Source organism: Apteryx mantelli, chromosome 5, assembly GCF_036417845.1.
Source record: "Apteryx mantelli isolate bAptMan1 chromosome 5, bAptMan1.hap1, whole genome shotgun sequence".
NCBI classification, from domain to species: Eukaryota; Metazoa; Chordata; class Aves; order Apterygiformes; family Apterygidae; genus Apteryx; species Apteryx mantelli.
The window spans coordinates 29,950,272-29,973,889 of NC_089982.1; the positions used below are offsets into that span (position 1 = coordinate 29,950,272).

At 38.0% G+C, this 23,618-nt stretch overlaps 1 protein-coding gene across 4 annotated transcripts in view; it reads left to right on the forward strand.

The window, feature by feature from the left end:
• PCDH10 (protocadherin 10) overlaps positions 1–6,285 on the forward strand; it is a 31,951-nt gene extending 25,666 nt beyond the window's left edge. The window contains exons 5-6 of one of the 4 annotated variants that reach the window (XM_067297732.1): positions 1,341–1,433; positions 5,497–6,285. In XM_067297732.1, the coding sequence (XP_067153833.1) occupies positions 1,341–1,433; positions 5,497–5,516 (113 nt within the window). In that variant the 3' untranslated portion in view covers positions 5,517–6,285. The other 3 variants (XM_067297734.1, XM_067297733.1, XM_067297735.1) reach the window with 3 other exon arrangements.
• Positions 6,286–23,618: the final 17,333 nt, after the last annotated feature.

Genomic DNA, 23,618 nt, shown 5'->3' on the forward strand with positions numbered 1-23,618 from the left:
TTGATAGAGAATTCTACACTGTTCAAATTTGAAAAATGACACTTGCACTTGAAGATGAGCAAAGGGCAAAGCGCTTTTCCCCTTTTCACAGAGAAAGTCACACTATTTGTCATATTCAATAGCTTATGGTCAGTGTAGTGTCCACCACTATCAAATTTTGGGTTGCCTGGGAATCAGTGACTCTTGGACTGATTTAAATGACTATGGGCAGGGAAATGTATTGTGCACTTAATGCAAGATGAAAGGAAAAGATGATGTATGTGGGTATGTTGTTTATGTTATAGGAAAGATGGCTGACATAATCACCTTTGTTCCAGAAGTAAAAATGAATTCTCAAATGAAGGAACAAATTTTAGTGGTCTGTGTATTTATTTAGATAAAAGCAAGTCTGTCTTCTAGAAAAAAAATCACTGCGGCAATTACTAAACTTTTGCATTTTGGCCTGCTGTATTTATTCACAGCCTGAAAACCAAATGCTCACATTCTATTTTGATTTTTAGGTTAAATCTGGGTAACTGTGCATGGCCAGTCCAAATGTTGTTCGATTATTTTAGAAAAAATATAAATATTTTGGATTTTGCAGATCCCAGAAAGGACGTTTCAGTCTTACTGAATTTCATGTGTATATTAGGGACAAATTCTGCCTCAGTGGGACTTGTGTGTTTATGTGTGGGAGCTTCTTCTGCCTTCTCCTTCTTGTCTGATGCCAGCAATGGCCAGACAGGATGTGGCATCATTCTTATCTAACTCTCTTGGTGACAGAGAAAAGTCTTCAGACCCATCACATACTTTGCATGTGCACGTATATGTAGGCACATAAACAATGGCTGCCAGAACGAATAGATTCACTGACGTTAAGGGTGAGTTGGTCATTTCTTTTTTTCTTTTGAGGTGCAAAAGTAATCCCCATCTTCCCTTTTTCAACTATATGATATAATGCAGAATTAACAAAAACACATACTATTTCTAAAATGTAACGGGGCATTTGGGACACAAACTATTTTGTCCAAGTGTGCTCTACTGAGTACACAGGCCTGAAGCCCAAAATCTCTTAAAGTCTTGAAAGAAAAAACACAAAAGTAAGTTCCTCCTAAACTACTTCATGAGGAAAAGATACCTAAGAAAAATACCATTTTCATATTTGCTTATCAATGCTTGTGGGACTGGATAAGACAATCTCCTATTAAAACTATTTCAAATGCCTTTAATGGAGTTTTCATAAATATTATTAGCAATACTTCTTTAAGTAATCATTCATTAAAAAAAAAAAAAAGACTTTATGGATTGCAAAAATTACTGAGTTGGCACCTGCAGTGACTGGAATGCTTTTTTATCCACAGAACATGGGTGGCAGCAGTGTCATCTTCCCCATCCTATATCCCTCAGCCCCAGCAGTGCGTCTAACTCTTTACCTGGATACACCACTACAAAGGGTGAGGGCGTTATGGTAGTTTACTCTGCATTCCCATTCACTCATTGCCCTCTTTTGAAAAATGTAGTTGTTAACTGAATTAGAGCTGCATTGAAACAGCCAGGCTATTTCATGTAGGGTACCTTCTATCACTACTTAAATCATGGTCTCTAATCAATTGGGCCAAGTTAAAACAATAATACTGAACTTGCAATCTGTTGGTGGTCACTTGAATTATCTATTCCCGGCCTGTCAAAGCCAATGTGACTTAGATGAGGGTGACATTTCATCTGCTCTAGTTAATATATAGACTGTAAAGCAAACCATAAAAACATGAAGAGAATTAAAATTAATACTGCAAATTTAAAACCAACATTGGCATAAGGTATATACACAATTGTGCAATGCACAATTTTTTTAGAGAGGACACAGAAGAAAAAAATCTTAATTGGATGGTTGCATAGCAGCATAACTGAAATCCCATATGAAGACAAATATTACTTGGATCTTTGCTCTAACTTACAGAATTTGGATCTGAAATAGCAAGATGACAGTTTATGTACTGATTTTTTCCCCTATTCACTTTGTTGCATAGCTCTCTCTGATTTAGAAGAGGTTTTTTTTCAGTTAAAGAGTCTTTTCTTTCTCCTAAATGAAGCGGGATCGGTAATATTTCTATAACATCAGCAGTGCGCATGACATTCTGCATTCTTGGGAGAGTTTATTATCTGGGGGGTTGGATGGATCTTCAGATTGCTGGCACTTGGGGGAATTCTGCAGCGATTCTGTTATAGCAGATACAATGCCAAGGGACTTTATGAAGCTCCTAGACATAGTATAGGGTAAAAACAAGAGTTATCCTCATTTAGGTACAGTATGCATCATCTTTTGCTGCTTTGGTTGCCAGCTGTGAAGGGAAGCAGCAGGCCTTCTCTCTGTCATAGTTAGATGAGCTAGCAGTAGAAAGCAGGAGAACATTTCTATTCAGAGAATTAGAAGGTCTTCAAGTACAGGCTATCCCTTCTGGGGTTTGCTAGGAGAGGAAATGTATATGATTGCATTCATGGCTGTAAGGTCAGACCTTAAGTTTGGATGCAAAAGAATGATTCAAAACAGGGTGAGAGGAAGATTTATTGCCTGTGCATGTATTAAAGAGATGATGGCTTTATGCTATTTTCAGTTTATTTCTGATTCATAAGCTAGCATCTTAATTACTGCATGCTTTCTTTTCTCTGTTTCTTATGTTAGTGTTTTGCATTACTTTTTCTCATACCACTGACCTCTTTGTCTGTCTTCTGTCATCAATCTACATGGAACTAGCTCACCACTGTGAATTAGGAGGCTTACTTATGTATACGGAGGGACAAATTAATATATATTTGCTGTATTCTATTTCCATTTTTTATTGAAATTCATTATAAATTTTATACATTAAGTATTCTCATTGTAATACTCAAAATCTTTGTCCAAGGCCTTTGGAGAAGGAACAATAGCCAGTACATTATAAATTATGTGCCTTAATAACTTAAACTGGAATACTTGTTTGTGATGATTATTTAATCATCTTGATCACCTCAAAGACTATTAAAAATATATGTACAAATAGTATGATTGTGTTAATAGAATTATGAAACTGCTCATTATGAAAACCCATACTCTCACAGACTTGAAGTTTCCCGATGTATTTGGTTTGAGAATTTGGAACAGGGAATAAAATAGGGATGAAAAAAAAGAGAGCTGTGATCTGAGAGAATTAGGCACCAGGAACTCTGGTGGTTTTGTTCCAGCTCTTACACTGATTCTGATGCTTCCATTTCTATGGCGCTTTCCATCTCTGGATCTCAAAGTGGATTATAAAGAATAGTGATTTAAGCCTTCCTGCACTTCTAGGAGATAGGTAAGCATTATTATTCCCATTTTACAGATGGAGAAATTGTGATACAGAGAGACTTAGTATTTCTTTTTCAAGTTTATTTAGAGGGCAGGAAATCAAGAGTTCTGACATCTGTTCCTGTTTTAAGCATAAGTCCATCCCCCTTTCCATTTAACCTCTCTGACTTATATTTCCCATCTGTAAAAAGGGGGATACTGGTAAAGGCTTGGAGAGATTTCTTTGCACAGAAATTTCTGTGTACGTACCAAAGGGGAAAAAGAAAAAAAAAAACCACAAGGAGGACAAAATTTGCCTCTGAAATCTGATGTGTTTTGCCTGTTGGCAGAGGCTATTTTAGGATTTGGGACAAGGATTTTTGTAGGTAGTGTGAGTTGCAGGTGTTCTGGACCCTAACATGTAATACTTAGTTATTGCTATAAAATAGCCTCATTGTTTCGTAATGTAAGCATGTTAATTAAAGTTTAAAAATGAAAAAATGTACTAATTTGCTTGGAGAATGACTAGATGCAGCCAGTTACTCAATATCTGTTTTATCTGAAAGAAATAACAGATTTTGCCTTGTACCTTGAGTGCCAAGTCAATAGCACAAATGCATAGTGTCAGACAAAAGTAGAAGGGAAATAGTGCTGCATGAAAGCAACAGTTGCCCCTGCTGCATAACTGTATAGTTTTATCCCCTGAAAGTCCTACTATGTTTGTACTATAGTATGAGTACCTCAGTGGCAGAGAGTAATCCGGACTACTGTACTTATTTACAAGAGAATTGCAATTATTAATCACCAGGCACCACATTAAGGATCAAATACAGATCTTGTTGTTATTATTATCTGAATGATTGCTTCTGGTATTATTTTAAAAGATATCTGGAAATATGATCGGCGTGATTGTGTACTGCATCAAAAGATCAGGAAGATTCTGATCTCATATTAAGTTTAACTACAATGTTATAAAAATAGCTTGCTGAAGTTTTTTAAAATCTTTTAAATCTGTTAGTAATTTTCTAAACATCTGAAACATCAAAAATATAACAGATGTAGTTTTATTTTTAATGTTAATAAGATCTGGCAGTTGTATGTTGACCATACAACACCCATGTTAACATATTTTCCTATAATTAATCTAACTTCACTGTGCTACAGTAGAAACATTTCATATGTTTACTAGTGAATATGCACTAAGTATAGCTAATGTATATACTTGGGTTAAATGGAATGGAGATTGGATATGTTTGTGTGTTAGCATGCAAACATCAACATGTGTATAGGAATAGCTTGGTTCAAGGGTTCATTATAAAGTTAGGAAGACTCATATTTGTTTCAGTTTTAACACTTCATGCCCAGCAACATACTGAAGTTCAGGAAGGGATTTAGTTGATTTGAAGCTAAGGTAAAAATTTTATCATTACAGCTTTAGTAAACAACAACAATAATAATACTTGAGCAAGTGAGCCAGTTCCTTGTCTCACCTTCATGTGTTACTGAGGTCAGAATTTAACCCAGAGTCTTTCTGAATCCTGGTACGAATCATTTGTTACCTGTGCTCCCAATTATGGTTAAAATAGCCAGCGTCTTTAGGTAATATAGCTTCCACAGCTGGCAGATTAGGATATGGGTTTTGCTAATGCATTGACCTTCTTCATCTGTGTAACATGAGTTAATTTCTAGCATGACAGTAAATGCTGAAATTTGAATTGTAGCACTAATACACCATTTTTTCGTCTCTCTGTCACACCAGACTAAAGGGTCAGTTGGTGATGAGGATAATGGTTCACTTTGAAAGGGAAGGAAAACCGGCTTCTGAATCTTTGGGGAATTTTAGATCTTGCTTCAAATAACAAGAAGAACTAGGAAAAAATAGGCTTGGAAATTCCAGTAATATTGAACCTGCAAGTCTGACTATTTGCTCTGTTTTATACTGATTCTATATGCGCACACTGGAGTACTTGCCATGATATGTTAGACAGAATAATAAAACAGCATGTGAAGTTTGGTTTTCAGACTATCAAACCTCAAAAAGACGTTCCTCTGAAAAGTGAATCAACATTAAACTCTTTGCTGCAATGGGAATTTTAAGTGACAGTTTGTGACAAGTTTTGATTGTTTCTCTACACTCTAAGAAATACTAAACCTACGAAGTGTTGGAGACTGATTTTTTTTTTTCTCTCAGAAGTGTCTTTCTTTCTTTCCTGCAGCACGGAAAAGGATATGCTAGTCACTTCTACAGGACTTACCTGAAGCAGCATGATTTGCACAAAAGTCGACCAACAAAAAGCATCAACTTTCAACTTCATTATCTTGGCCATCCAGTTCTGTGTAACTGAAGGATTTGTGTGCTGTTGGAGACATCATGGCCAACAATAGGACCTAATTGCTCTCAGCAGGCCTGAGAAATGAGTTGAAATGTGTAGAACTGTAGAAACTTCAGAGGCAACTGATCTTGCCTCTCTGATCAGTGTGTGCCTGTTTACAGCACTATATATCTTTCTCTCTCCAAAATGTCACTGAGCCCTTTAGATGTTTATATTCACCACAAGAAGCCAATCGTACAGATAAAAGAAATGTGCATTATAAATGCAATATCACTGTTTTAAACTTGACTGTTTTATATTATTTTTGTGTGATCAAGTGTTCCCCAAACTATTCCAACTTTACAAGAGAGATTGTGATCATGTTCTTTTCACCTGTGGGTCATAAAAATGTTGTTAATCTGAAGACCCACAAAATTCTCAAAGACATTCTGTAGTTTATACACCGTGTTGCAAAGTGTTTACTGTACTATTTCAAAGCTTCTAAATAAATATAAAATATATATATATTATATTATATATAATTTTCCGAAAAATGTGGTACAACTTAGTTGATTTTTAAATGGATTCATACAGTCTACACCATACACTAAAGTGAGAAGGTAATTCAGGGTTCCTAAGCTATCCTTGCTAAAAAACAGAAATAAAATAAACCTTTAATAGTACTTCCCAATATTCGTATTTTGGTCAATCCTGTTTTTCTTGTTTTAAAAAAAAAAAGCTGTAAGCAACAACATTTTGTCTAAAAGTTGTAATGAATTTTCAATGCCAAAGATGCAGCTGTCAATATTACCAGAATGAGCGCTATGTACTATCAAAAGTATAAATCACTCTCCATTATTTTGATTATATTTCTATGGTTTTTAATTTGGAATCACAAAATCTTTTATAAAGGTCTATAAACTCACCTGTATATGTTGTTAAAAATAACACTGGGTGTCTGTACATTTTGCAATGTAAGATATAATGTAAGTGAAGTAGTATTTTAAGAAAATCATCCCAAACTCATAAGTATGCATACATACACACAAAGACACGTATACACACACATCTCTCTTCAACATAGTTTTGTGAAACTATACGAATATATTGCCTAAACAAATATTTCTCTTGTGGCTAGGAATAGTTATTGATAGAAGTCAAATGACAAAGGCATAGTATATGCCAAACTATTGACTCTTTTATTACAAATGAGATTTGAAATTAGGAACATGGCACGTTCTCAGCTGACTTCTCTCACTGGAGTTAAAAAGAGGTTGGCTACCACCTTTGTTGGGAAAAGCATTAAGCCCTTGCATATAATCTTTACGTTCTGTGATAACTCTATCGTCTGAAATGGTATCTTAGAGCACTTCTTTTTTATAAAATATTGAAAAAGGCAAACTTTCAAAGGTAAAGTTTAAAATTACTTTCATGTCCATGGAGTTTAAGTACCATCTCCTAAATGTAAAAATCTAGTAAAAAGTTTTTTCTTTTTTTTTCTTTTTGTATTGTGTTTTTTTCCCAATGTATATTAACATCTGTCAAATGTTGAAAACATGATAGAACAGGGTATTATCAACAGATATCTAGCCAAATTTGATCCAATGCTTAGGGATGATTCAATACTAAGTAAGACACTAGAAAGCCTCCCATGGATTGCAGCAGAATTTGGATAGTGCTGTTATATAGGAACTCTGGTAGGCCCACCAGTGCTGTCACAAGATGCATGAGGGGTGAGTGAGAGGCAGAACTTAGCCACTGCAATGTGCTAATAGAGTTAGTTTTTCTTCCTTTTGTTATTTTTTTTTATAATGACAGTTTCTATTAGAAATATATAAATCATCTGTATGGAAATCATCCTGGATCCAAACAAGACTCCTAATGAATTTATGGGAGTTCTTTGTACAAACAGATACCTGGACTGTGCCCTGAAGTTGCTAATTTCATTAGTCTGAACAAAATGTGCTTGTTCCACCCTTCTAATGCATATTTCTAGCATATTTGTATAACTACAAAATATTTCTTGGGATCCTTTTTAAAATGTATATATTATGTAAAACTCAGCCAAAAAAAAAAAAAAGCACAGGTAATAGCTATTGATTTGAGCGAACACAACATTGAAATGTGTCTCTAGCTTTAGGTAGTGGGATTTTTAGTCACCTACATGCCTTGTTAGTTTTACGAAGAACAGCAAAGAAATCTGTGACGTATATTTCATTTAAAGGAGTAGGTTAAATTGTTGTTTTTGCTTTTAAAGCAAGAAAGTCCTTGACCTTCATGGAACTTTTTTGTTTATCTCCAAGTCCCATTAATATGAGATATATACTGTAAATTAGGGTTGTTTTCAGTCTCTGGGAGGAAAATTTTTTTTTTCTTTTTCATGGACAGTTGAAGTGTTTTTATTTAATGAAACTGCCTTCACACTTTGAATGCCTTTTTTTTTTTTAGTTTAACCATATCATGTCATGTCATTGATTTCCACCATAGTGCTTTTTCCATAAACTGTGTATGTTATAGGCATATGTCCATTTCTTTTTTTTTATGTTAAATAACCTAGACATTGGTCCTTGCACACACAGAAGTCCTTCTGAGTTCATCGGGAGTGTCCCAAAGAGAATAACGATTGGATGCAGAACTGTTTAGGAGCAGGACGTTTTTAAGTACTACAGCCTGGGCTCTCAAAATGTTTAAAGACTTAACTTTGGTGATTTCCCTAGGTCACTGTGTATTTCAGTATGCTAACATTTGATGATGTGAGCTTTACGCCCCATTAAAAGAGAGTATGCAGCTGCTGTATCCGAAGAAGGGTGCTAAGAACCCTATTTAGCAGTACAGAGGTTCCATTTGCTGGCTATTTCCATGTTTTTACTGGGGAAGCTACTCTTCGTATCCAGCCAGCTCCCATTGAAATTGACTTGCTCAGCACCTACATGTTTTTGATTTTGCTACTAGGTGCCTATTTGCAGTGATGGGTATATAAATGCCTTTAAATATTAGCCTTCTGTATTAGCCTCTTCCTTTAAGCGTGTGATGCAAATACCTAAGGACTAGATTTGCATATTGGCCGAAAATAAACTGAAGTAGCGAGCAGAAAATATTTAGATGTTAAGGAGAAATAGCTATAACCATAGGCTGGAACAGGCTACTTGAGAAGGTTCTGGAATCTCCTTCATTGAAGGTTTTTAAGAATAGTTCAAAAAATACCTGTCAGGGATGATCTAAGTGTACTTAAACTTGCCTCAGAGAAAAAGCATGGACTAGCTGAGATCACTCCCAGCCCTGTTGTTCTGTAATTTCTCAAGTGGGTATACTAAGTTTTGGAGAAGGTTATCTGTACGCTGCTGTAGCGCTAAGAATGTTCTATCCTTCAGTTAGGTGTCAAAAGCAATGCTTAATGTACAGATTTGCAATTTATGACCATAATGGGGCAAGCTGCCTGTGTGAAGAACTGTCTTTGGAGTCAAGTGGAGTTCCAGCACAGAAGACAAGATCCTATAAAGGATAAGAAAATGGAATCAGATATGTAGACGTTTTCTTTTTTTAATTCATGGTTTAGATATAAAGCAATGGATTTCTAAGCAACTTGCCTATTCTATTTTTTCTAAACCAGTCTTTAGTTTCTTCCAGAATGATTTTTCCAAAACTTAAAAATAATAGTTTCGCTACTTGAAGTAAAATTTGATTATTTAATACAAATTTTTACTAAACTGCCTATTGAGAGAAAAAAAATGAGCTATTTCCATTAATATATTCTCAGCCGATTTGAACAAGGTGTAGTAATTTTTCAACAGTATTGTTGCAAAAGTAAGTGGAATGACAGTGCACAGATAAATACAACTTATTTGTAATGATTATACTTCATGCATAATAGTCATTATGAGGGGGGGTATGTGTGTGTGTATGTAATTATAGTTCAAAATTTGGTAAGTTGCCACTGAGTTTTTTCTTACAGGAGTACTCTCTTACCAGTAAACACAAACATAAATGCAGAAACTTATTTATGATATTAGAAAGTTAGACTTCTTCCTTAATGTGGAGTGGAGATTTGCATTCAGCGTTTGAATTCAACTCTTTCTTCATGCATTCTCCCAAAATCAAACACATTTCAGTATTTGACTTGCAAAATTTTACCTACTCAAAGTAGGCTTGCTTTTTTTATTTTTTTAAGTATTATCATGCCTCAGGGTAAAGGGCAGATAAATAGATAGTCTTCCTAGGCTGATAAATTGTCATTGCAATTTTGCAAGGCTCTTAAATATTTATATGTCTTATACGGAGAAAGCTGGTTGTATCCTGCCACCGTTCCTTGTTCAAGTCTTGAGTTTTGTGGCCCCAGGACTTCTTAATTAAAATGTATAAGAAGACCTAGGGTCCAAAATAAGCATCTTTGATATACATTTACTCATTGCAATTTGATTACAAAACATTGGCATCAGATGTCTCTATAGAATAGAAAGTTGTTTGTTCTATCTGAAGTAAAGTAAAACCAGACGGTAAGACTTTATTATAGTAATATGCTATGAGAAATTCTGAAACTGTCAGTTAAATCCATTGCACTGATCCCTACAATCAGAACTCAAGTGCTTATTTAAGATTTCCTTCATTTTATTTCCTCTCTAATATGCTAATCTGTCTTGTATGAAATGCATACATATCTATAAACAAATACACATACACATATCCATTAAAAATCCATTGTTGAGCATCTGTGTTTTTGTAGATATCCTCATATGTAAGAAATGAGCAAGAACTAACTTGGACAGCTTTCTTGAATTGAAATTGTTTTGAATTTGTTAATAAAGTTCATGATACTGTATGTTGGCTGAGACATCAGGAAAAAATTAAGTCTATGTGGGTGTAGTTCTCCAGAAAGCAAACGCTTCACTTCAGAAGCATCCTGTCAAAAATGTAACAAATGTGAGTGCTGGAAATCTTGCTGAGTCAAGACGAAACATACTGTGCTAAACTTTCTTGTTCTCTGTGTCAGCACTGATTAAAATGTCCTTTGGATGTGAAACACTTTAGTCAATCAGAAGATATCAACAATGTCAAACAGGATTCAGGTAACATGTTTACCATTCTGAATGAAAAGAGCTGAAGACAAAAATGGTAATTAAAATATTTAATTATACACTATGGAAAATGCATTTAAATCCAAATATTAATGAAACATTATGCTTCTGAATACAAGCACTTCAAAGATTAAAGTTCATCTCATGATCAGCTTTAAAGCCTATTTTCAATAACTCATCTTTGGGTTGCAGTAACGGTAAAGAATAACACATTGTATAACAAAGCCTTATGACAACACGATGAAGGGAATGTAACCAGACCAACCTTAAGTTTTACAAGTATTGGATTCAAACATTCAGTTGTAAAACTGAGCTGTACTTCATATGCATCAGAGCCTAATTCCATTAAAGGCAATGGTCCAAGCCCTAGCGATTTGAAGGAGAACAAAAGGAAGTTTTCATTTCTTTCTTTACACACGGTGAAGATGTGCCCAGGGCCAGGTTGCCCGTGGCACCCAGCCCTCAGTGCTCTGTAGACCCAGGTGTGGAGCCCGGACTGCTGCTGCAGAGCCTGTGCAGGCAGGACATCTGGCATTTCAGCAGACCTGTAGTCTGGTGCTGTCTCATTGTTTGGGCCTCATTTCAAAGCCTCTGCACCCTTTGTCCCTTCACCCAGGGCTCCTTGTCCAAGTAAGTAAAGGGAAGGAAGGAGGTTCCTTTGGGCTCAGGAGGCCTTCAGGACTCTCAACTCTTTCTCCATTGTATCTGTAACTTTTGTATACCTAAAGAAAATGCCCATTCCCCCATGCCTAGCTGGAGGTTGCTGAGGGGATGGGGGTGGAAAGCAGCAGCCTGCTGTGCCCAAAGAAAGCAGGATCCTTCCCTCTGAAAACAAAAGCATCGCCCAAGGAGCCAGCTCTGTGCCTGCCTGATCTTGTGCTGATCATTTGCACAGGCCTTGTGAGCCCAGAGTGCCTTGGCCACCTTCTGGTGTTTCCACAAGAGCTTCCCTGTGTGTCTGGGTTGAGGAGCCAAGTGAAGGCAGCGAGCAGAGCAGTGGCTGTGGAGTGTGCAAGTGGCGAGTGTCCTGCATCCATCTCTTCTTGCTGGCACCTGGTTGTATAGAGCAGACCAGCCAGCTGTGTGGGGCAGAGACAGTGTGTTTGTAGACTAGGTGGCAGAGCAGAGGTCTGGCGTCAGGTTGATGCCTGCTGCAGTGCTGAGTTGATCTGACAGTGTCAGACAGATCTTTTTAAACAACAGCAACTTAAAATAAAGTTATTTGACACGAAAAAATGGGAAACGTCACTAGCTCTGCTTTTAACAAGCTGTGCAATCAAATTTTGAAATTTGAACAAGGCTTTGTGTGAGTTTCAAACAACAGCCTTGTTTCTGCTTATTTTATCTCAAGGCTAAATAACAAAACAAATTAAATGATACCTCAGTTCAGGTTTTCTAAGAAGACCAGGACAGAAATGCAGGCCTGAAAAGATACACTTTTTTTTTAAAGAGGAAAGAATTAAAAAATGATTGAAACAGAGTATTCTCTCACCATGGTTGAAAATGTGAACAAAGCAAGCAAAGAAAATATCGACCACAATAATGAATGTTTTGGAAAGTTTTGCTTTGGAAGGTAAAAAACCAGATCCTATGCACACAATACCTTTTCACATCTAGACTGAAAGATGTTTCCCATCACCTTTTCTGGTCCCCCTTTTATTCAGCGTATACAAGCAGAGTATAGAGGCAATCCTCTGAAGGGTTGCATGTGCACCTCAGTGCACAGGCTATTCCCAGTTGATCAGAATAAAAAAAGAAAGACCCAAATGAGGTCTGATGTCAAAATATAATCCTAATTATATCTATAGTAATTCCTGCTCCATCACTAGAGCTTTTCTAGATGATGTAGAGCAGAGTCTGCATGGGCTGCTGACAAAAGAGCAGTGGCCTGTCAGTCTTCTGCTATGAAGAGGGAAAAAAAGGAAGAGGGCTACTTTTCCTAGTCTCACAGATAACATTAATTGGTACTTAAATAGTGCTTTGTTCAGGAACATAAATATCATGAAAGAGAAAGATTTCACCATGAGAGCAATATATTTGTTGTGGCTTATGGTTTCTGCGAAAATGAATGCAAGCAAACGTTATCCTGCTCAAACCTCTGAAGATGAGGCTAAATGATGCCCTTGGAGCTCACAGCCATTCAGTTTTTGTAGGAGGCTTGGTTTGATTTATATTCTGACTGTCAACAAAGAGACAGGACAGAGAGAGAGAGTGCTGGAAGTAAAAGATAGTTAATTAATATAGTCTAGGGAGAAAATGCAGTATACCTTGTAATGATATCATTAAACCTCACTGAGCTTCTGGAAGAGAAAGATCAGTTAAAAAATATAAATCAGCTCCTTGCTGCTCCATGTGCACATTTAAATTAGACAAATCACAGTGGAGCTGAGGAACAGCGGCATGTGAGGTACCATATTATTTTTTACTGACCTATTGTCAAGGCCAGCTGTGGGGACCAGAGCTCCCCGGGGCCGGGGCTGGGGCCAGCAGCTCCCCGTGGGGCAGGGCCCGTCCCATCGCCCCACGAGGGAGCAGGGCACCAGGCGCAGCCAAGGCAGCCCCGGCATCGGGCACCACCACGGGGCTGGGGACGGGGACGGGGACAGGGGCGAGGATGGGAGAGGTGGCCTTCGGGCCTCGGCTGGAAGCAGCTCCCGGGGCCAGCTGCAGCCTCCCCGCAGCACCTCGGGGAGCCTCTCCCCCCGGCGCCGCTGGGCCGGGGCCGCCCCAGCCCCGACAGCCAGACCTCGTCCAGGGGCTTGCGCCCAGGGCCTACGGTGAAAACTTACAATTTGCAAATTTCCTTACCAGATGCATTATTACATTCTGCTTAAAATTGTAATTTTTAAAGGATATTAATTCACCGTGCTTTTCACCGTGAAGGCTAGTCATTTCTTTTTGTGTTTCTGTCATTGTGTATAGTTAAATAATAGATCTACCAGTTTAACTTTTAAATTATTTTAAACCTTTAGACTTACAGGCGGAGTTCAAGCAACCCTTGTCATATGGAAACTTATATTAAGACTAAAGGTTTTAAATTTGCTACTTTAATCCCTGTTGTCATTTGCTTTGTTTCAGTCTTAGGTTTATTTCATTTTATTTTGTAAATTTGATCCAAGAGGTACCATTTACGCCAAAACAATTCCAGTCAAAATGAGGTAGCTTACCCTTTTTTCCTTTTTATATAAATCTTTTCCAGACCTCCACTATTCAGGGACAAGGAGATAAAATATAGTAACATAAAATATTAGAAGGCCTCAAAGATGTTTTACTGGACTGGGGAAAATTCTTTCCTGATTTCCATTTTATCTGGAATAAAATGGAAACCACCATTTGCATGCAAACTTGTTAGGTGTTTAATCCTTTATTTGCAGAGTGAAGCCTACAGCTTCACTGAACATGCTGCTAATATTCACAGGTCTACAGCTTCAGGAAGAACAAAAACAAAAATTTGTCTTACTGTGCTCCTCCCAAAAATAACCTTTAGCAGTAGAGAATCTAGACATTCATTTATTTCAAACTTATATCTTCTCTTGACTGCTGTTCTGTGTGCTTTATATAGTTTACTAGTAAGCAAAATATACTCCAGTGTTAGGACAGATGCTCGTATCACTATCCTTATTTTATTGAAGGGGTAATTGAGAAATTTCATAATGCAGCTTATTGCAGAGGTGGGAATAGAATCTAGTTCCTAAATCAAGATAATAAGAAAGAACAACAGCAACAGTGATTATAATATAAAATAATGTAAAACCACATGGGTGCTACAATACTGAGATCTCCCCACATGCGGGTTAATGAGCTAACTAGTAGTCTAGAGAGCAGTATGTAATTTGGTGCCCTTGCTCTCTCTGTCAAAAGAATATGTAATTATTCTTTGCAAAATGGGCCAGCTTCAAAGGGAGAGATGAAGAGCTCTTCATCTTTCTACTCAGAGCCTAAATCCGCTTGGATTTGGTGATTAGGAGGGCTTGGGAAAAGAGAATTGGGTTTAGATCCCCTCATCTAAAAGAAGGATTTGGCCTCAGGGGCCAACACCATGGGCAAATACTATGATCAGTAAAACATGGTATAAAAAGAAGCCTCCATCAGCACTTTGGTAGCTTTTTGTTCATTACATGTCTTCTCAGAACACCTGAAAAATAGGATCCTTCAGAAACCCCAAGATGTTAAAGACTAGCTACCTAAGCTTTCTAGAGCAGGCTGTATGACTTTTGGAGTATTTATTCAGAGAAATCTGAATTCTGTATTCAGGTCTCTCTCTGCCTGAGACGATTTCTGCAACCGTATCCAATTTAGAAGAGTTTCTAAACAACAAATTGCAGAGTATGGTCTCCTATTTTGCTGTTCCATTTTCCAAAAGCACTTAAAACATTTCTTGGTGCAGGAACCAGGAGCATGTGCCACTTTCTACAGCTAACCACTGACTAAACGTAGACTCATTTGCTTGCTCTCAAGTTCAGTGAGTATTTAGTATTTTACAAAAGTTTTTGCTCAATATGTATTAGTAGATGACACACAGAGCAATGCTAGGCATAACCATTAGAGAGTTTGCCCTCTTGCCAAAGGGAAAGGGCAAGCGAACAAACCACATCTGACATGTTGATCATATAGATGAATGTATCACTAGAAAATACTCAGACATAATGGTAGTATGGGCAGTCTAAGAGTCTGATACTAACAGGATGCATTACTGGGAAGGACTTATAGGTATTTACCCTGGCAGATGTCAAAAAGTTCAGAAATTCTGGACAATTTGATAAATTCCCAGAAGGTAAATTTATCCTAAGTCATCCTACTGATGACAACAGAATTACTGTACCAGTTATGCTGGGATATAGTATTTCTTTGTTATTTCCTTGGCCTGAGTAACTGCATTGTAAACCAGAAAGACACAGCAGAAAAACAAAACAAGAATGTGACTTACAGAATCGCTGGTATAAAAAGAGGATTTACCCCTCTTCTCTGACTCCCTTGAACTACTTTGATGATGCAATAATAAACCCATTTTAAATGGCATCAGTAGTATCAATTAGATTCAGTTTTGCATATATCTCCTTTTCCAGGGAAAAAAAAAAGGACACAGCAGCAAGGCTACATAATGACAACGTTAACATAAAAAATAGGTACCTAGAAAAACAGGACTGGTGGTGGCCCAGTGCCCGGGCCGTGAGTGCACTAACAGGCCTTAATGTCCCTGGCCGGCTCCCCCGGGGACTCCTCCCGCCCCGGCCCTGCCGCCACTGGGAGCCCCCAGCCCCGGGGCGCCCCAGCTCGCGAGGTCAGTGGAGGCGGTTTCAGTGGCATCCTCAGTACGCATTTATCTCAGCTGTTCTCGAAGAGGGGACTAACGCCAGATGGCCGAGCGCAACACGGCTCGGTTGTAAAGGAGGTACCCCAAAGAGGATGGAACAAGGAGTATCTCAGTTTGAGAGGGGGTTTTATGTTATGATAGTTTGACTCCCTTGCTGGTACGCCATTGTAAAATGCTAGAATATTTAGATTGCAGAATAATAGCTGCCTCACATAAATCAAACAAGAACACTTACTGTGCATGCACTGTCACTAATGTTACTCAAGATCCTTGCTTCTTTCTTCTTTGGTTTGGTTTGCTCTTACAGAGAAAAACCCCATACCAAAAGCAATCCTGCCTCTCCCTCTGTCTCCGGTCTCCCTCCCTTAAAGGGCACTTACTTTGGCTTGACAATGTCTCAAAAAAGTAATATTATGAGAGGAATTGTGGGAGACACATGGCAATTAAATTCATATGAATAATTTTTCTACACCTGCTGGTGCGTAGGAAAAATCCTACCTCAATTCTAGTTTAGCCTAAATAAACCAAGGGAATAAAAGTAGGTTCTTAAGACTGGTGCGCATTTGTCCAAGCTACTCCAGTCTACTGCAGGTGAATATCTTACCCTGCTGGGTGCATTGTAAAAAAGATAAACTGACCCAGTAAACAAAATAGCACACATTTATGTGTATACAATTTTACAGTTGAGCGAATACATATAAATAAACAATGAATGCAGGCTAAATTAAAAAAATGAGATTCTCTGTTGTCCTTCTAAAGGCCACAGCACAGAACAGCTTGATGGAAGAAAGAATGAAATAATATAAAAGGAGTATTTTATTTAATCACTCTGAGCTCCTGATGTAAGCTGGTCATGCCAAAATGTCGTCAATTTTACAGCAGCCATCCCAGCCACATCCAGGCTAGAGGTGAGGACGTCTCCCTGCTCCAATCCTATTCCTGGGATTCGCATTCCCCTGGGGCTTTTGAAGAAGGAAGGGGACAAGAGAGGATGTTTATCCTGGTGCTGTTGAGATACCTCTCAGGGTGGGTCCTGTATTTTAAAACCCTGCTGTCTTCCCCTTGCACTTTTACTCAACAGACAGAAGCTAAAGTGGGAGAAAATTTACACTTAAAAGAGCAAATCCTCAGAAGGCTTTGAATCCTTAAATAATATGGAAGATCACAAGAAGCTTGTTCAAGTTAGAAGCATTTGCTCATCACCTTGAATTATATCAGTGCCATCCTTCTCTTTGTTGCCCTTAGAGGGTGTATAGCCACAGACAAAATGGCATAAAAAATGACACTGAGGCCTGCTGATTTCTGGCTCTCATTTGTATGTTAAATCACTAGGAGCCGTCATAACTTAAAGTGATCTTGTAACTTCACTCAGCAAAAGCTTGGATTTGTACAGCCTGCCAAAAATGGGGTGGAAAAAGTGATTCCTCCAAGACTGTGCAAATCAGGTTTTGGCCACGGCCAAGAAAGAGAGGCAAAGTCAGTAAAGGAGGGAAAAAACATACATAGAAACAAGGGCTTGATTCCCTAGGGGAGGAAAACAAAATGAAACACAAAGGGAGTGGTTTGGACAATACAGGTGATGAATGAATACACACACAATGTTGGAAAAGAAATATGGGGTAATAAGCAACATTTACATGTCTCAAAACATCTATCAGAATTTGTTTTGTGTATTGCCTCTCAAAAAGTGGATGAAAAATGCTTTTAAAATTTTCAGGCATTATTATTTGGATTGTTTATTTGTGGTTATGTTGTACAACAGTTACAACAATAAGCAAATTAATGCACTGGCATATGTTAGGTTTGGAGTTTCAAAACGTTACAGCTAACTGTGATGTTGATGGGATAATGCCACCTGCCTCCTAGCACAGTAAGCCCCCTTCACTTTAACTTTAGTATGAAGTTAAGCCACTCTTTGGCTACTTTTCTTTGGATGAACTGTGGAGTTAGAGCTGCAGAGAAGAGATGATTCCCATGGAGCCTTCAGCAGGTCCTCACTGAGGTTGAGGAAAGGTCCCTTCAGAACTTATGACCAAAAAGGAATTAGTTGTTGAACATATTTTTTATCTAGAAAATACTTCATGTCTCCAAAGCCTAATTTTAAGAATTTCTGAACAACCAGATCTCCTGTTTAGGTCAAAGTGTGCCAGATATACTCAATGTCTTTCAAAAGTAAGTTAGTACATCAAAAAAGATGCAGACTTCCTTTCTCCCATAATTGTGGATATAGTATTTCCATTCTCTTTTTTTTTTTTTTCAGTGTAAGTTTTCTTTGTTCAGCGAACGTAAGATCAGTTTACAAATGTCTACTGGGACAGTACCATTAATTTTTCTTCCTCCCTTAACTGCATATTTATTCAATCCATGCTGAGCCCTGTTTTTCAGGTAGGAACTTATGCATGAAACAGTGTTAAATTCCTTTTGTTTGTAGATGCGGTACCTTTCAACTCATTGAGTCTCACCTGCTGCTTTTCACTGGAAAGTGTCTTTTCTTGATGGCCTGTCCCTCTTCTTCCCTTTTGTTCATAATCTCTGCACAGCATTGCTTTCTCCCTGTTAGATGGATCACTTCTCCAGAATTCACTATCTTTAATAAACACATCATTGACAAAATGCTTTCATCTATTCTTTAGATTTTGTAACATCTCTAGCAATGATTTTTCTCCTTCTACATGTTTTGCATAAGCTTGTCAGCAAATCTGTTTACATCATTCTCAAGGAACTAAATTTTTTTTTTCTTATCTTTATTCTTCTCCCAGCTCACTACCTATTCATTAGATGACTTGCATTCTTTGGCACTTTAGGGTTTTTTTTTTTATCATTCACCATGACAATTGAATTGATCATACACCTGCCCAGTGCTCAGATATCCCGCTGGTATCAGCAAAAAAGAAAAGTCTAAGATCTGGACTTTTATTATATGCAAAACACCTATAGCAGAATCTTGAATTTTTAATTTTAGTCTTTAGCTTTACCATGTATTAAAAATTGACACAATCCAATGTCCCCACACATTCAGCTTCTTACTGTAAGTATGTTCAAATTTGCTGAGGAACGTAATGCATTGGTACAAGGACAAAATACCTTTGCTTGCTCATACTTCGTTTTGGACATCAGATTCTTATTTATCTATTGGTATCGGTAAAACAATAGTACATAGGAGACCCATTCATAGACAGGGCTGCTTATACTAGTTAATGCACAAACACACAAATAAAAGATGGCCTCCCCAAAGTGACCTTACAATCTAATTATTAGAGTCGGCAGCAGCATTCAGATGTACAAATAGAGGAGCACAAGGAAAATAACCAAGAGTGAGAAGAGAGAACCTAACCTGTATGGTACTCCATAAAACATTTGTAGGAAAGATAGACTAAAGATTGGCATAAGATGAGCAGGGATGCAAAAAGTTGAAGATTAGAGCTTTTCTCCAAAGAAATATTACACCCAGAATTTCAGTACATGTGTAAGATGCAGAGATCTGTTTAGGGATTCAGAGCATTGAGAACCCATGAAGACAAACCCCTGAGTTTAAGCTGTGGCTGGACTTCTGGGAGCTCAGAAGTTTGAACTGGGGTTGCATGTTACAGCCCAGATCTGTCCAGCCAAGTTAGGCATTGACGTTCAGTGCCCCAATTAGGCTATAGGGCTAGAGGGCTAAACAGAACAGGGACAGAGAGAAGAGTGTCGGGGGGAGTTTCAGATTTAAGAAGCACTGAAATTACTTGCTTACCTGTCTATAGAGAGAGATGAATATGCTCCAAATTTTGCTGCTTCATTTAGGTGCCAAAAATTCAATATAAAAAATCCAAGCCTAGGAGCCTCCATCTTCCTAAATTCCAAAGTAGAGAGTCCTCTTCAGAGTACATTTTTTTAAAACTTTTCTAAAAACAAGTGACTGTCAATACACGTTGTTCATGTACCAGTACTGAGGCTAGACCACCTACCCAGAAGCAACATGCCTGTTGCCCATGGTTCCTTTATATTAACATCATGTGTGCAAGAAACATGTGAGGTGAGCGTGAGTGCAACCTGGCCCATTTTGGAGATGAGTGTGATGTATTTAATCACCCTTATCACACACAATCCACTACAGGTCTCTCAGTTACCAAATAGACAGCTGGTACCTGAAACTAATCCATTGTGGGGTCATTAATAAAGAAGATGGAGCTCTGTTACTAGTATTAAAATATTTCTTTTATACATTTTAATTGTTGCTAACCATTATTTTAAAACAGTAGATAGCAGCTAAAGTTTTAAATCAACAATGCAAACTCAAATAGTTACTACAGTTCATTATTAGCCAGGAAGAAAACAGAGCAGCGATTATTTCTCTAATTGTCCTTAAAGTCATTATTACATATGCAAGTACAATTTGGTACTCTCCAGAGTCTTTCCCTCATTACACTGTGTGATTCACTAAATTACACGATTGTGATTAGTGCGGCAATCGGTGTCCAAGTGGTATCAGGCGACTACTGGGCTCCTTTTGCGGAGGTCAATTTAATTACATTGTGCATGACAGAAACCAGGCCAACTGAGTATTGCCTTTGCCACCAGCAATTGACACCTGAGTGTTAATGAGCTGGTAATTAAGAGTTGGCACAGACAGGCTCATTTTAGTGTTTGGGACTGGGATTACCATATGCTTCAATGCTTCTATGCTAAAAGCCTGAAGTTATTCATTTTCTAAAATATACAGGATTTTAAAGTAAAAGCAAATTATGGCATTTCCAAATAATAAGCAAGAAACCACTTTTAATCAAGACTGAATGCTGCCTTTCACAAACTTCTGAGAAATCCTTTGTTGTCATTTGAAATCTTTTTTCCAGCATTTTTTTACTAATGCATGTTTATCAATACACGCTCACGTTGGAAGTGTCAATAATCGATTGGAGGTTTTAAAGTTCGTTTAAAAGTAAATAATCATTATTATTAATTTTACTACTGTAGTTTGGCCTGAAAAATATAATCAGAGCTGAACCCCTATTGAAAGAACTTCCTTACAGTTTAGAAATCAATACAATATCTTTCTCAATGAAGAGAATAAACAGAGTTGATAAACATTAACAGACGTGCTTTTTTTTAGTAAAAGGCTACAAATACAAAAATGTTAGCTGTACACTTTCTGGTTTTGTTTATTTTATTTTATTTTTTGCTGACTTCCCTAAGCTGTTCCGGTTTTTCTAAGGGTCCTGACTATTCTTGTCTGCCATTTTTTAAATGAAATCTTGTGTTTCAGTCTCTTCACGGTATTTGTTTTATAGGAAAGTCCTGTAACTGTGCATTTCTAAATATCCAGGATTTAAATTCTCTAATCTTTGGTATTATTAACAATGTTGGTTTGACTTTTTGGGAGGCTTTTCCCAGCCAACCAAAGGTTACCAGCATTTTAGGCTCTTCCTAGAGAAACAGAAAGGAGTGGGTTGGTTTGTATACAATATGTCACCTAAGGAGGAGAAAATGGGTGACTGCCTTTGTGGAAGCCGGTGGGAGAAACTAAAAGCAGCTCAGCTGGAGCTGCTTTCCCGGTGCCTTTCTGCGCCTGTGAAAACAACCCCTACATGTCATCTAAATTTATGAAGAAGAAAGGAGAAACTGATGAAAGAGACTGAGCTTAAGGAGAAATGAAAACTGAGTGGCATGAAGGAGAGCATGACGACAAGTGTGGGAGGAAGAGGAATGGAAAATTAGAAGGAGAGCGAAGGAAAAAACTATATGGTAGGGAAACAACCTCTGAACCATAGGCCCAGAAATTCAGTATGACCAGCACTCATGATTACACTGGAGACATTCCTATTTTAATTTATTATAATGTTCTTCAAGTCCTGTGAATATATGTAACTCTTAACTTTAAATCAAGAAAAAATATTTCTAACCATCATAGAGATTTGAAGCAAAGTGCTTAAAACAAGTAAGGTTATAATTAAAAACACTCTCATGATTTTTAGCCATTTTAATGATATCAGCGAGGTTAACTGAGTATCTACATGCTCAGTGTAAGGAATATTATGAATCAACTTATTTCTGGGAACCAGCATATATAGCATTTGTGACTATAATTTTTACATCTCAATTTTTGTTATATAATAGGATGATAGGCAAAGCACAACAATTTTATACCATGCATTATCAATATATAGTGAACAAAAATTGTGAAGACCTCTTGATCTACTTACCTTTTTAAAAGTCCTCTTCTGTAGCCGTTCTTTGACATCTTAAATAAGTAGTGTTGCTAACTATGTAGTGGACCACTCCCTCCTCGAGAGCAGAAAATAGCCTACAGCAAGAAACATGCTTAGGCTCTCCACTCCATCAAAGCTCATTTAGACAAATAGGCCTTGCAGCATGCCTTAAGGTCAGTCAAGACCTATGCAGCAGAGACGGAGGAAGAGAGCAAGCTTTGAAGCTGTGGGCCCCTTTTAACAGCCACCTTTTTTATAGAGGAAGACTGATTCAGTACAGTGGCTTAGACAATTTTCCAGTGGCTTTACAAATGCACAGACTGTTCACATCAGATGAAAAATGTATTAACTTTACTGAATCTTAGTTGTGGGATTTACTTCTAATTTTCTTCTTTCGAAGAGTTTTCTTTTTCCACTGAACCCTCAGTAGGACATATAGCCTTTTATATGCAGATTGGTTTAATTATGCTTTGAAATAGCTTTGAATTCCCAGTGGCTTAAACTGAGACATGAAAGGGCAAATGTTATACTGAGCTGAAGGATATAGAAGCGGCACGTACATCAATCTAAAATGAGATATAGAAAGGAACAGCTCTTTACACAGCGATGTCAGTTTTCGACAGATTATTGAAGGATCTTTGCAGTAACAGAGACTGTCTTGGGTAGCGTGAAAATTCTGCCTAGGGATAGCTTATCAGTTTATATTTTTCTTTTTAATACCAAAAGATGAGTGGATGTGAAGTGAAACAAGAGAAATACACCACAACAAATGCTTAAATTCTCCTCCCTGGAGGATGACACCTGGCCGCCGGGGGCTTTCTGCGGGCAGGATCCTCCGGCATCCCCGTCGCGTGGCCAGACGTCTCCCTCTCTCCTGAAACGGGATGAAAGAAAGACAGGGCAAACACAGGTCAGGCAAAAACCACACGGTCAGACATTACGACTATTTGCGTTAGCAATGTCTAATGTCACAACAGTAAGCACCACTTATTCACATGAATAAATTCTCACCCAATACTTTGTTTTGTGTATATGTACACCGCACACTATATATCAGCTTCTTAATTGCAGAAAGCTACTTACTGCCACATGGTGAAAGATGTAAAAATGATTTACATGCGCTATTGGGAATACATTTTTTATTTGACTATTCATTAGGAAAGAAGCAGCAAGCGAGCAGCCGCTCTAGAGAGGAAGCCGGCGCAAAGGCTGCAGAAATTGGCCTCCCCCGAGCCTCCGGTTCCCTCCTTCCAACGTTTGTGGCTGTCTTTGGCCCATTTCCCTTTACGGCTCTTGCACCGAGTGGTGCAAACCATTAAATACAACAGGGAGAGCCGGAGGTGAAGTGGGACGTGGCGGCCTCCATGGCCGAGGGCCCGACCTGGCGCTTCCCCTCCCAACAGCCCTCTCCCGCACCCCGGGAAAGGGGGAAGCAACCGAGGAGCGCCCACTGCC